Below are 15,639 nucleotides of genomic sequence, written 5' to 3'. Positions count from 1 at the left end.
GTTTCTCAAGACAGTAATAACTCTAAACACACCAATCTGTCTACTCACTTTCTCAAGACAGTAACAACTCTAAACACACCAATCTGTCTACTCACTTTCTCAAGACAGTAACAACTCTAAACACACCAACCTGCCTATTCACTTTCTCAAGACAGTAACAACTCTAAACACACCAATCTGTCTATTTACTTTCTCAAGACAGTAACAACTCTAAACACACCAATCTGTCTATTTACTTTCTCAAGACAGTAACAACTCTAAACACACCAATCTGTCTACTCACTTTCTCAAGACAGTAACAACTCTAAACACACCAATCTGTCTACTCACTTTCTCAAGACAGTAACAACTCTAAACACACCAATCTGTCTACTCACTTTCTCAAGATAGTAACAACTCTAAACACACCAATCTGTCTCTACTCACTTTCTCAAGACAGTAACAACTCTAAACACACCAATCTGTCTACTCACTTTCTCAAGACAGTAACAACTCTAAACACACCAATCTGTCTATTTACTTTCTCAAGACAGTAACAACTCTAAACACACCAATCTGTCTACTCACTTTCTCAAGACAGTAACAACTCTAAACACACCAATCTGTCTACTCACTTTCTCAAGACAGTAACAACTCTAAACACACCAATCTGTCTACTCACTTTCTCAAGACAGTAACAACTCTAAACACACCAATCTGTCTACTCACTTTCTCAAGACAGTAACAACTCTAAACACACCAATCTGTCTACTCACTTTCTCAAGACAGTAACAACTCTAAACACACCAATCTGTCTATTTACTTTCTCAAGACAGTAACAACTCTAAACACACCAATCTGTCTACTCACTTTCTCAAGACAGTAACAACTCTAAACACACCAATCTGTCTATTTACTTTCTCAAGACAGTAACAACTCTTAAACACACCAATCTGTCTACTCACTTTCTCAAGACAGTAACAACTCTAAACACACCAATCTGTCTATTTACTTTCTCAAGACAGTAACAACTCTAAACACACCAATCTGTCTATTTACTTTTTCAAGACAGTAACAACTCTAAACACACCAATCTGTCTACTCACTTTCTCAAGACAGTAACAACTCTAAACACACCAATCTGCTTACTCACTTTCTCAAGACAGTAACAACTCTAAACACACCAATCTGTCTACTCACTTTCTCAAGACAGTAACAACTCTAAACACACCAATCTGTCTATTTACTTTCTCAAGACAGTAACAACTCTAAACACACCAATCTGTCTACTCACTTTCTCAAGACAGTAACAACTCTAAACACACCAATCTGCCTACTCACTTTCTCAAGACAGTAACAACTCTAAACACACCAATCTGTCTACTCACTTTCTCAAGACAGTAACAACTCTAAACACACCAATCTGTCTATTTACTTTCTCAAGACAGTAACAACTCTAAACACACCAATCTGTCTACTCACTTTCTCAAGACAGTAACAACTCTAAACACACCAATCTGTCTACTCACTTTCTCAAGACAGTAACAACTCTAAACACACCAATTTGTCTACTCACTTTCTCAAGACAGTAACAACTCTAAACACACCAATCTGTCTATTTACTTTCTCAAGACAGTAACAACTCTAAACACACCAATCTGTCTACTCACTTTCTCAAGACAGTAACAACTCTAAACACACCAAAATGTCTACTCGCTTTCTCAAGATAGTAATAACTCTAAACACACCAATCTGTCTACTCGGTTTCTCAAGACAGTAATAACTCTAAACACACCAATCTGTCTATTTACTTTCTCAAGACAGTAACAACTCTAAACACACCAATCTGTCTACTCACTTTCTCAAGACAGTAACAACTCTAAACACACCAATCTGTCTACTCACTCACTCTCAAGACAGTAACAACTCTAAACACACCAAAATGTCTACTCGCTTTCTCAAGATAGTAATAACTCTAAACACACCAATCTGTCTACTCGGTTTCTCAAGACAGTAACAACTCTAAACACACCAATCTGTCTACTCGGTTTCTCAAGACAGTAACAACTCTAAACACACCAATCTGTCTACTCACTTTCTCAAGACAGTAACAACTCTAAACATATCAATCTGTCTACTCGCTTTCTCAAGACAGTAACAACTCTAAACACACCAACCTGCCTACTCACTTTCTCAAGACAGTAACAACTCTAAACACACCAATCTGTCTATTTACTTTCTCAAGACAGTAACAACTCTAAACACACCAATCTGTCTACTCACTTTTTCAAGACAGTAACAACTCTAAACACACCAATCTGCCTACTCACTTTCTCAAGACAGTAACAACTCTAAACACACCAATCTGTCTACTCACTTTCTCAAGACAGTAACAACTCTAAACACACCAATCTGTCTACTCACTTTCTCAAGACAGTAACAACTTCGAAGTATAGTGTCGACTGCATTATACGAAACGGTTGTTCTTACCATAGGTTTCACTTCCGTGCTGAACGGCCTTTTATATTGTCGACCAAATCCCTAAGTTGGGACAGGGGGAAAAACCCCACTTATCACTTTCCCAGTCCACTTAGATCTATGTGCGAGCCCTTTCTTCTTCGTGCTGACTCAACAGGCACTAGCTGGCTTCATTGGCACCAACTAGTGGAAATAGGTTTTCATGGGGTTCTCCTGTTTCCCCCACATCAAAAATGTGTCATCGGATTTATAGATCCCAGTCGCCCTGACAGACCCTAAGTCCAGTATTGGTCGTTGAGTTTGTGATTTGGTGTACGCTATTCACAATCGTGATGGGGTACCGGTCATCGGCTCTTTTTCGCCGTTTTTTTTTTTTTTCGGGTTGCATCATCAAAACACCAATTCTAGAGTGGGGAGAAGAGAAAGCTATTTTCTTAGTCTCTCCTGGTTGTCTCTGTTCCCAACCAGAGGGGACAGAGGTATTCAAACCGAAATACCTGTCAGTTTGGAGGTTCAATTTTGGTTTTAGTTGCTGTATAAGTATGGCTTCTTTGATCTTGCGTTTGTTTATATCCCTTTCCCTATTTAGTATCTGGGTGTTTTCTCTGGTTTTCTTCTGTTTATTTGATTTGCAATGCTCAAAAATGTGTGAAGGTGTTTTTTGTGTTCTTTGAACCTGGTTTCCGTTTTGCTACTACCGTGTTTCTCCGAGAATAAGACCTACCCATAAAATAAGACCTAGTGTGATTTTTGGGGATAGTTTTAATATAAGCCCTACCCTTAAAATAAGCCCTAGTTAAGAGTGGCAGGAAGAGGAAAGAAATAAAAAAAACATTAATTTATTAATTAGTTTAATAGTTAGTTAATTAGTTTGTTTAAGTATTAATCAGTTAGTTTAATAATAGTTTATTTTGATTACATTGAAAATAGAATGGTGAGAAATGAGCGTGGAAACTTTGTGAAGCCGGGTTACAAGAGATTGTGACTTGGGTGACAAACTCATGGAACAAAATTACAGACAACTGTATTGCCAACGCGTTACGAGCAGGCTACTTGGATAAGAAATTCTCATTCCATGAAACCTCTATTGCTCAACATGAGAGAGTAGGTGCGAAAATTCTACAATAAATTGAGTTAAGTGAAAACTCAGCAGGAATTTTAAAAACAGATGATTTGCAAGACATTCCAGAGGATGATGATATGATTGTTTTTGAATAAATTCCTGTTAATGAGTTTCTGAATGTTTTTCGTAATTTCTGTTTATTTAGAGGTCTTATAATTTTTACTTTGTAACTTCATATTTTTAATATATCAAAATAAGACATTCCCCGAAAATAAGCCCTAGTGTCATATTTTGGAGTGAAAATTAATATAAGCCCTGTCTTATTTTCGGAGAAACACGGTAGTTTATCCAGTATTAAAGTTCTGACAGTTGTTGCATTGTATTTTATAAATAACGTTGGTGTTGTGTTTGTCAGTGTAGTTTTCAGAAAGTATGAACTGTCGTTTTGTACCTGGTTTCTGAATAAATTTGGTGTTTACTGAAATGTCGTGTTTTAAGTTTTTCCAAATGTTAGTTATTTTTTCGCTGATGTCAGGAACATACAGCAGTATAAGGTTTTGGAGTTTGTTGTATCTAGGGATTTATTGTTGTTTATTTGTTGTTGGTCTAGGTGTGTGTGTATAATTTTTTCAACGGTTTTTGGAGGAAAATTTGTTGATGTTGATGAAGTGTTGTTTTATTTTGTTAATTTTATCAGGTGAACAAAGTTTTGTGGCTGTGTTTATTTGGTTTCTTAATATGTTCAGTTTTGGTTTTGTTTCATGTGCTGAGTCCCGGGGAATGTATAGTCCAGTATGGGTAATGTTTCTTTGGAATTTTGTTCAATATCACAGGTAGTTTTCTTATGTTCACAGGTGAACTTAATGTTGGGGTGCATCGAGTTAACGTGATTAAAAAACTAAGTGTGTGTTCTATAGATGTGAATCCAACAATTGTATAATCAACATACCTGTAACAGTATAGTGGTGGATGTAAGGATGAGATGATAGATTGTGATTCAATCTGTGTCATAAAAATGTTGGCTAGAACTGGTAACACTGGATCCCCTATACTTAGACCATTTATTTGTAGGTAGTTTTGGTTATTGAACATAAAGTTAGTTTTGGTGATAGTGAAATCTATCAGGGTTGCTAATTGGTTGCTGGAGATGTGTATCAATGGGTTGGGGTCTTGGATATAAAGTTCTAAAGCGATCTCGCAAGCTTCACTGGATAGAACTTCTGTGAAGAGGGAGATTACGTCAAAACTGGCCATTAAGACTTGATGGTTTAGTTAGTCAAGAATAAATTTCAATTAAATGAAGCTTCGAAAAGAGAGCCTGCTGATATTACATCAGATAATTTGAATAGGCCACTAAGAACATCTCAGTGGAGAAACATTGATATAAAAGTTACTAAATATTCATTATTACAAATTATACAAAATTTTCGAACGTCGTAGTTTTCAGACCGATCATGAGTTGTGGACTTTTCAGTTGTTACAACTGATAGAACAGGTAAATTCTACACTCAGGACACAGCTTTATCCTGTATAATTATCTTACCTGAATTTAAAAGTTTTAAATGGTGTAAAATAAATAACTTTTTCCCCCTTCAAACTTCAAACTTTTCGACATATGATAATTCCAATAGATAGAAAACAAAAAGTTGAAACAAATAGTTTGAGTTTCACCTTACTAATATTTCTTAAGTTATGTATCTTTTCAGCAGAAAGCGCTGCTGTAAAATTCTTGACTCACTTAGATTTTGAATCAGTTTTTTTAAAAATGAAATATTGAACGTTACTTGTCTTAGGCTTAACTCTTGTATACTTCAACAGAATATATTTTAAAATGCTCTTATTCAAAATCGATAAAGAACTTCAGATGTTTAATCCAATGGGCCTCCACAAATGTTTTAATAATTAGTGATTTAAAACTAAAGTAGTTTTAATTTTCTCAATGCAGCAGCGGCAATCTGTACTAGAAGTATTGCAAGAAGTACAATAATATGTTGATAGATGACACTACTATAGCATTTATTATGGTGAATTCACGTTTACAAACAAACGAGGCAAACACGTAAAAAATTCACCAACAGTAACACAACACACAGGCGTTTACGTTGCGTTTGAACAAGCAACATTGAGTCGTGTAACACCACACACAACAGGATGTATTTATTTCATGTATGAATTCTAAATTGTAGTCATATTAATAATATTATACGGTAAAATAAATAAACTCACAAATTACGACATAAAGTGTGTAACAGTATTTGTGACGTAATTTTTTCTTTGTTTCCTTTTATATCGTGTTTCAGAAAAAATTGTCCTCACACCAACTAAGAAGAGTCAGGGATATACACGACTCAAACTGGAACGAACGACACCAATTACAGTAGACGACAACAATGTTGTTCACGTAGCTGGTGGCGATCACAAGGGTATCGTCATAAATAAGAAAGAAGCTTTAGGTAAATCACCAACAACTGCATTTAATTTTCACTCATTTTCAAAAAAATTTTTGTTTCCTTGAAGCTTATTTCGTAATAAGTTATTCATAATTAAACGAATTATGTATATACAGTCATGCCATCGTCACAAAATATAAGTTCTTTGGACTTGTTGTGAGGTATGATTTTCTGAAAACATTTTGATTTTACTATGTATCTAACAACCGGATGAATATATATTTTATTATCGAATTTTAGGATACATTTGCTTGCTTATAGTGTCTGCACTATTTGAGCAACTTTCGGAACTAAAGTTCAACGTTTAAAGAATTCATTCGAGGTGCTTTTTTGTTTGTTTATTTACGTCACGAGTCACACTACAGTGCGAGTGGAATACCATTGCTTAGAATCTGCGCCAGCTGTTTCTAATTTAGTAGTCAAACATTAGAGGGAAGGCAATAGTCATCACCACCCACCGCCAACTCTTGGGCTATTATTTTACCAACAAATAGTATGACTTATTGCACATTATAAAATCCCACTGCAGAAAGGGCAAGCACGTTTAAAACCGTGACTCTCAGAGTGAGAGTTGAGCGCCCTTACCACCTGGAATACTATTAATTTTGCTTTAGCATTATCAAACATAAAACATGTTTTCGAAATAACGTGTTATGATGTCAAAAACCCTTAACCTTGTGACCTTAACTGTAAAATTTTAAAAATCTTGATGCATCGGTCAGAAATTCAGGACTTCGTGTACTACTGGTCCAAGAAAACAATTTACGAGTCCTTCGTATGTGCAAAGAATTAAAGTAGTGAATGTATCTATCTAAAGGACGAACTTTATTACTTATGAAATGATGCCTAAACGAGCATACGTTAAAAAAAAACTACAGAAACTAAAAATAAATGCGAAGTCCAATCAATTATTTTCTCGTTTATCTGTAAATAAATAACAGATAATTGACAGATCCTTCCTATAAGTTATTTAAGTAATTAGTTATGATACATTTTATCTATCTGTAGATGTTAAATGAAACGTAAGTTATCCAGTTGGTATGTGTTGCACTAAAGTAACTTGTTTTAAATTGGTTTATTAAAAGGTCTTTAATCTGGGTCACGTAACTCATAACATTCCAATAATGGTTTACATTTTTATTTTGAATGTATTATTTGTGCAATTTGGAAGCCTGTTTGTTATTTACCAGCAAACAGATGTGAATATATTATTTATTTTCACCAAAATTTGGAAATACTTTTTGTCTTGAGACTCGAATTAGTATAATATATACATGTGTGGATTTCTTATAACAAAGCCACATCGGACAATCTGCGGATCACACTGACAGGAATCGAACCCTTCATTTTAGCGTTGTAAATCCGTAAACTTCCCGCTGTACTAGCGGAAGAAGCCTAATATGTATATTTGTGTTCTGTTGTTTCTGTGTAACTAAACAATAGATATTAAAGGATGAATCTGTTTATTTTTGAAAAATATTGGTGAAAGTATATTTATTATACTCAGTGACTGTGTGCATACTTGGAAACAATTAACACTTAATACCAGAGACTTAGGGAAAATTTAACAAATTGTTGTTTCAGAAACAGATGAGAGGAAACCGCCAGAGCTTACCTTGCAGTTCAAAGTTTTCCTAACGAATGCAACGAAAAACTGTCGTACGAAGGTAATAAAATGATTGATAGTTTTCTTTTATGTATCAGTTAATGAGTTCATTTCAATTAATGAGAAATGCTTTGGTGAACAGAAATTGGTTTGTTAAGAGAGATAAGCATTCACCATATTTCTACTTTCAGAACCGGGGCATAAATAAGGCTTAGTAAGAAGCAGCTCATTGGAACAATATACATAAACATGTACTCTTTACTTTTAAAATGCCTTTCTATGACTATTAATCATTAATTAAGTACATGTCAGGCATTTTATAATGTGAAAAATGTTATTTAATGTAATGGTGGTGAGAAGCAAGCTTATTCATGATGAATGAGTTGAAATTTCAGAAAATTGGCTGATTTCCTGAGCTGTTGTTAGTATCAGTATCTATTGTTGTCCACCTAGCTGTTGATAGTGTCAGTATCTATTGTTGTTCCCTTAGCTGTTGATAGTATCTGTATCTATTGTTGCCCCTTAGCTGTTGATAGTATCAGTATCTATTGTTGTCCCCTTAGCTGTTGATAGTATCAGTATCTATTGTTGCCCCCTTAGCAGTTGATAGTATCAGTATCTATTGTTGCCCCCTTAGCTGTTGATAGTATCAGTATCTATTGTTGTCCCCTTAGCTGTTGATAGTACCAGTATCTATTGTTGCCCCCTTAGCTGTTGATTATATCAGTATCTATTGTTGTCCCCTTAGCTGTTGATAGTACCAGTATCTATTGTTGCCCTCTTAGCTGTTGTTAGTATCAGTATCTATTGTTGTCCCCTTAGCAGTTGATAGTATCAGTATCTATTGTTGTCCACCTAGCAGTTGATAGTATCAGTATCTATTGTTGCCCCCTTAGCTGTTGATAGTACCAGCATCGTTGCCCCCTTAGCTGTTGATAGTACCAGTATCTATTGTTGCCCTCTTAGCTGTTGTTAGTATCAGTATCTATTGTTGTCCCCTTAGCAGTTGATAGTATCAGTATCTATTGTTGTCCACCTAGCAGTTGATAGTATCAGTATCTATTGTTGCCCCCTTAGCTGTTGATAGTACCAGCATCGTTGTCCCCTTAGCTGTTGATTATATCAGTATCTATTGTTGCCCCCTTAGCAGTTGATCGTATCAGTATCTATTGTTGTTCCCTTAGCAGTTGATAGTATCAGTATCTATTGTTGCCCCCTTAGCTGTTGATAGTATCAGTATCTATTGTTGTCCCCTTAGCAGTTGATAGTATCAGTATCTATTGTTGCCCCCTTAGCAGTTGATAGTATCAGTATCTATTGTTGCCCCCTTAGCTGTTGATAGTACCAGCATCGTTGCCCCCTTAGCTGTTGATTATATCAGTATCTATTGTTGCCCCCTTAGCAGTTGATCGTATCAGTATCTATTGTTGTTCCCTTAGCTGTTGTTAGTATCAGTATCTATTGTTGTCCACCTAGCTATTGATAGTATCAGTATCTATTGTTGTCCTCTTAGCTGTTGATAGTAACAGTATATTTTGTTTTCCCTTAGCTGTTGGTAGTAACAGTATATTTTGTTTTCCCTTAGCTGTTGGTAGTAACAGTATATTTTGTTTTCCCTTAGCTGTTGGTAGTAACTATCTTTTGTTGTCTCTTAGCTGTTGATACTAATAGTATATTTTGTTGTCCCTTTACCTATTGATAGTAACAGTATCTTCTGTTGTCCTCTTAACTGTTGATAGTAACAGTATATTTTGTTTTCCCTTAGCTGTTGGTAGTAACAGTATATTTTGTTTTCCCTTAGCTGTTGGTAGTAACTATCTTTTGTTGTCTCTTAGCTGTTGATACTAATAGTATATTTTGTTGTCCCTTTACCTATTGATAGTAACAGTATCTTCTGTTGTCATCTTAACTGTTGATAGTAACAATATTTTTTGTTGTCCTATGTTATACTGATGTTTATTAAATACATATGAGGGTTTGTACATGAACACAGGTTTAAAGATTTGATTATCAAAAGGTTTCACAAGAACATAACTTCTAATAACAAAGTAATTATTCAGCAAGTAATGGTATAAAGTATATTCTGAGATATATTTAATAATTTACCAAGTAATGAATGGTAGGGTGTAGTTTGATGTTAAGTAACTTGTTCTTGAAATGTTTCCACATTTATGTTTTTAAGGAACCATGATATCTGTTGATAAGTGACCATAAGAAACTAGAACAATATTTTGACCACGTTTCACTCTTATTTAGACAGTTTTAAAAATGTCTTGATTTATGTGGTTGAATATAAGAAATACTGTTTGTTTTCCTTCAGGAAAGCCGACAGCTTAAATTGTGGTTTAAAACCAATGTTTTGGATACTGACAAAATGCGAGATGCACAGGATTTTTTTCGAGATTTAGTTAGTCCGTGTGAATTCCCAAAAGGTACTTCAGTGTCTGTCTGCATTCTTTTGAATTACATTGTTAAAATGTAAATATAAAATGATATTTTATAAAAAAAATATGCTTAATTATGTTCCAGACCATTTTCTTTCTAATTTTTTAATAGTCAGCTAACGTTTTAGAATAATTTTATTTTGTAAGAGTCTGAATAACGGCTATTAAACAAATGCATTCAAAGGTTCTACATGTTGGTAGATATTTAATACTAAATATATATTTTGATAAATATTAGAAAATATTTAAATTTATGAAGTAACATAAATTTTGTGTTAAAGATGGTTGAACTAAGTCATAGGATTAGGCTAAAGGCCTTCTTGGTAGTGGACGTTGCAGATATCGTGTGGTTTATGTATTATGACGTTATTGTTTACTTTCGTTCATATGTTTTTAGAATTACAAATTGAAACATGGGTTGAGATCAAATTCATTCTCATGTAGCCATTTAAAGGTCAGAATAAGTAGAATTATCTTTATTTGTACATCTGGTAAAACCTGTTAGGCACACAGTTTACAATAAACTTTGAGGTGCGTCTTACATGAAGAGATTTGTTATTTCAAAGAATAATCAGCAGTGAGACTACAAGTCAATGATGCCTTTTTCAGATTATGTGGGATTCATAAAGAAAATCATGAAACTTATGCAGTTAAAATATGTTACCATAAGAAAGATCGAGGTAGAGTTAAGACAACTAGAAGATACGACTGACTTTCCAAATGGATCAGGTGAGTGTTTTTTACATAATACGATCTTTACATGTTGTGAAAATTCACCTTAAGTCAGGTTTTTTCTTTACAGCTTTAGTGGCTTCTAAAGGAGTAATGTTAAATCTGTACATCAAATAATATAGATTATTTAAATAATATTTGTATTGTTTGAACTGTTGCTATGGTCATGGCTTTATTATCTGCTAGGTACTAAACTTGTAGTTTCTTAGAATTATAACAATAACTCTCAAGTTCTTTCTACACAAAATTTCTTATTTGTGACAGTAAAACTACAAGGATTGCCAGTAGTTTGTGTTATAGATTATAACATGTAGTTATCTATAACTATTGAAAGTCAGGTGTACACTAGATTCATTTTGTGGTTTAACAATGAACCAACCATTTACAAATGTTCATTGTTGCACACCTTGGAGTTATACTCCATCATTTTCCACATCTTTACACCCTCAAGTGATTTATTTTACTGGCGCGTACGTAGCGTTTAACAACACATAATAAATACCACAGATTAACGTGATACATTTAAGGGCTTGGGAGGGAACCTTTACAAGTGGTAGAGTTTGAACAGATTAAAACTACGTGTCATACAGTTTGATAAAGGACAGTGATAATATTTTATGGTGGCAACCCTCTTGGTTTATTACATATAATTTGTTTAAAGAGATAAAATGAGGTAAAAAAACTTTTTTATTAGCAGTTGTTTATGTCATACATTACGAAGATGATTCTTATAATTCTTAAGACTGTATATAATAATGGTAAAGCTACATTCGAGCACCAACAGACAAATGTTATAACGTTATGTTTGTCTTTTAATACGTATGTTATGTGATCCTAATGTACACAGCTTTTTGGATACATAACATATGCTCACAAACACTTCTGTGATAAAAATAACCACATGGAGTCCACTGTGCTGTAATATAATTATCATATGTAACATAGTTAATAAGCCACCTGAGCACACACTGTGCTATAATGTATAGTCACGTCTAATCTATTTAACAGTTATGAGAAATCTTACTTCCATGTGAGTTATTAAATCCATAGTGGTTTTGAGTGTTTTAGTACTGGTATCTGTTAAAACAGATCTGTGCACTAAACACATACAGTTTGAATAAGCTTATAATAGTATTTAACATATATATTGTGCTAGTTGTATGTTCTCAACAGGATTCATTTATATTTATAAAGTTTTATTTCTTAATTTCAAACAGGTCATTTGGATGAAGGTGCCAACAATGGAAAGCTAGAGGAAGAGAGTATTTTAGAGCTGATAGAATCAGCATATCCAAATCCTGTGTCTGTTGAAGATTTAGTTAGGTTAGTTTTAATATTTAAAAGTTTAGTTCTGTTCTCATTATTTTTATTGTATTCTGTTGACCAACTGTTATGTATATATTTTAGAGCTGATAGAATCAGCATATCCAAATCCTGTGTCTGTTGAAGATTTAGTTAGGTTAGTTTTAATATTTAAAACTTTAGTTCTGTTCTCATTATTTTTATTGTATTCTGTTGACCAACTGTTGTTGCTAAGATAGCCCTGGTGTTTAACCAATAATTGTTTCTAAGTTAGTTCTCATGGTTGTCCAACAGTTCTTTCTAAATTACTCATCCAAGTTGATAAAATGGAATTATTGGTGAAAGATAGTATTTCCACATAGTTTTGTTTCTGAATAAAGAAACTGGAGTTTTAAATTTTAGTGAAAATATGAAATGTTTGGGAAGAAATTGTTTGAAAACATGCATCATAACACTTGTTAGTATATTTCATTTATTAGAACCTAAAGTTCATTTGATAAATAAACACATTTTGGATCTTCTTGTGTTATTATGTTTGGTTGAATTTTGTGTTTAACAATCTTGTAACCCATTGTGTTATTATGTAACACATAACTGTGCTCATATCTTTAATCAGCAGTGTTGTTATCTTTGGTTTAAATTTTGTGTTTATAACAGTCTTTCTGTCTGTATAAGATGAGATGTTGTGTTTTGAAGATGTTTACTCTGATTGTGTGGAGTTAAATTTGAACAAGTGTAGTACTGAATGGATGTATAAATATAAGAACTGTTTATTAACAAGATCTCACATTAATATTGTGTTTATTTGTTGATGTTTTAGCCATTTAAAATTAATCTTGTGAAGTTTCATGTGATACTAAAGACACTTTCTGTGGAAGTTTCATGTAATAATAAAAACATTTTCTGTGGAAGTCTGATGCAATTGTAAAGCCAATTTCTGTCAACATTTCATGTAATCGTGAAGACACTTTCCATGGGTGTATAGTTTGGTCATAAATATGCTTTCCATAGAAGTTTCATATGATTGTAAAGACACTTTCTGTGGAAGTTTCACATTGTTATAAAAACACTTTCTGTAAAAATTCATATAATCATAAAGACACATTCCATGGATCTATTGTATGACCAATGTTTTTAGTATATGGGAGACTCTTTTATTTCATATAGTTTTTTTACATTAAGAACAGCAGCCTGTACCTTGTGTCAAAATTACATTACTTCTAGATTTACATCATTTACATCATTTTTACATCATTCACTGCACAGTTTGTATGAACCTTATCTGTTACAAAGTTCATGTGTGTGTGAACCATACTCACCATAAGATTAATGTGTGTAGGTTCATCTATTGCATGGTTTATGTATGTGAACCACACTCATCATCATACTATGGTAGAACTCTTGCTTATATGATACTGGAATAACTTTTCTTTTATGCACTGTGTAAGCACCAATTTTAAGAAATATTTATTCTATGTCCATGTAGATTTGTGGTAGGTGTCGAGATTTTCCTGTTTCACCTCCATTTTTTTCTCACAGAGAACTTTATTTTTCTCCATTCTCAGGGTACAGATATAACGTCATGAATACATCACATGCAGATCTAATGCACTGGCACTATATTTTACAGGGTGTTGATGGATCTTCACCAAAATTAGTAGAGAAGTTCAATAGGTCCATGGGAAAATACACACAAATTTTCAATTTGGCATATTGCAGTTTTTATGAGTATTTTTCAAGGTTTCTTTTTACCACTTCTTTGCCCTTGTTAATGGATCTTCACCAAATTTGGCATAAAGGTTTCTTGGATCAATGAGGAGATACATTCAAATCTTTGGTTTCATATTTCGTTTTACTGTTTTTATGAGCATTTTTTAAAAATAATTTATAAAGGAAACAAATTTCAATGTTCTAAGATAACCTTTTATTAATCATGAATTGACATAATTTCTGTCCAGGGTGCAGGTACCCCAGCTAGTAAGATTAATGTGTGAACTAACATATTTGTAGTTCAGATGGAACTGTTACCTGAAAGATTACTTATGATTGTTCAATGTAGACAGTCCAGAGGAAATGAAGAAGAAGTCCATAGTTCCATTGAGCAGCTCCTTTCTAGGTCATTGATTAGGTGTCTTGGTGATAAGAACTATACCAGAATTACTCAGAATGATAAAGGTAAAGATACTTTATAGTTACACATTATTATTGTTTGTATTAACAGTTTTATCTACTGTCTTTATACCAGTACATTTCATATATGATGTGACTGATGGTATTGCATATTTGACAAAACTGTTGGAAATTCACAATTAATGTGTTGTTTGTAAACTAAGAACATGGGTAGCCATAACAGTTAATACAATGTTCGCTGTGTTGTTTGTAAACTAAAAACATGGGTAGCCATAACAGTTAATACAATGTTCACTGTGTTGTTTGTAAACTAAGAACATGGGTAGCCATAACAGTTAATACAATGTTCGCTGTGTTGTTTGTAAACTAAGAACATGGGTAGCCATAACAGTTAATACAATGTTTGCTGTGTTGTTTGTAAACTAAGAACATGGGTAGTCATAACAGTTAATACAATGTTCGCTGTGTTGTTTGTCATAACAGTTAATACAATGTTTGCTGTGTTGTTTGTCACAACAGTTAATACAATGTACTTAAGATAGCCTCCCCTCTTTAGCAACATTACATTGTAAGGTATCTTCTGTTTTGATTTTTAGTTTCCCACTATGTTAGGATGTCACTAAAATAATCTTCATAAAATCTTGAGCCATTTGTTAACATTTGTAACAATAATCATTACAAGTACTTTTCAAGCTCATTAACATATTACAGTTGTTTCATTATTTCTGAAAAGGGTGTTACAAAATATGGTTAAAATTATAATTTAAAAAAGTCACAATTATTTCATACACAGTTCTCAAAATAAGACATTTTCCAGTCTCAAACATATAATAAATGACCAATAACATGCTATGCAAGATTAAAATTAGTAAAAACCAAATGAGATTGGAAAACAATTTCATATGCATGTTTTGATTATATTAGTCCGTGATCATGAGGATTGTAATGTTTATATTAGTCCGTGGTCATGAGGATTATAATGTTTATATTAGTCCATAGTCATGAGGATTATAATGTTTATATTAGTCCATGGTCATGAGGATTGTAATGTTTATATTAGTCTGTGGTCATGAGGATTGTAATGTTTATATTAGTCCGTGGTCATGAGGATTGTAATGTTTATATTATTCCGTGGTCATGAGGATTGTAATGTTTCCATTAGTCCATGGTCATGAGGATTGTAATGTTTATATTAGTCCGTGGTCATGAGGTTTGTAATGTTTATATTAGTCCGTGGTCATGAGGATTGTAATGTTTATATTAGTCCATGGTCATGAGGATTGTAATGTTTATATTAGTCCGTGGTCATGAGGATTGTAATGTTTATATTAGTCCATGGTCATGAGGATTATAATGTTTATATTAGTCCGTGGTCATGAGGATTGTAATGTTTATATTAGTCCATGGTCATGAGGATTGTAATATTTATATTAGTCCGTGGGCATGAGGATTGTA

The 15,639-nt window shown here is 33.4% G+C and overlaps 1 protein-coding gene across 2 annotated transcripts in view; it reads left to right on the top strand.

Moving 5' to 3' along the window:
* The window catches only part of LOC143242390 (uncharacterized), a 42,306-nt gene that overhangs the window by 15,755 nt on the left and 10,912 nt on the right, over positions 1 to 15,639 (top strand). Inside the window, exons 2-7 of one of the 2 annotated variants that reach the window (XM_076485753.1) lie at positions 5,821 to 5,973; positions 7,555 to 7,637; positions 9,897 to 10,008; positions 10,630 to 10,749; positions 11,970 to 12,075; positions 14,114 to 14,229. In XM_076485753.1, the coding sequence (XP_076341868.1) occupies positions 5,821 to 5,973; positions 7,555 to 7,637; positions 9,897 to 10,008; positions 10,630 to 10,749; positions 11,970 to 12,075; positions 14,114 to 14,229 (690 nt within the window). The remainder of the gene's footprint in view (positions 1 to 5,820; positions 5,974 to 7,554; positions 7,638 to 9,896; positions 10,009 to 10,629; positions 10,750 to 11,969; positions 12,076 to 14,113; positions 14,230 to 15,639) is intronic. The other variant, XM_076485754.1, reaches the window with a different exon arrangement.

This window comes from Tachypleus tridentatus, unplaced genomic scaffold (genome assembly GCF_004210375.1).
Source record: "Tachypleus tridentatus isolate NWPU-2018 unplaced genomic scaffold, ASM421037v1 Hic_cluster_2, whole genome shotgun sequence".
Taxonomy (NCBI): domain Eukaryota; kingdom Metazoa; phylum Arthropoda; class Merostomata; order Xiphosura; family Limulidae; genus Tachypleus; species Tachypleus tridentatus.
Note: the sequence above shows the minus strand (reverse complement) of the source record. Positions and strands in the feature narration are given on the sequence as shown.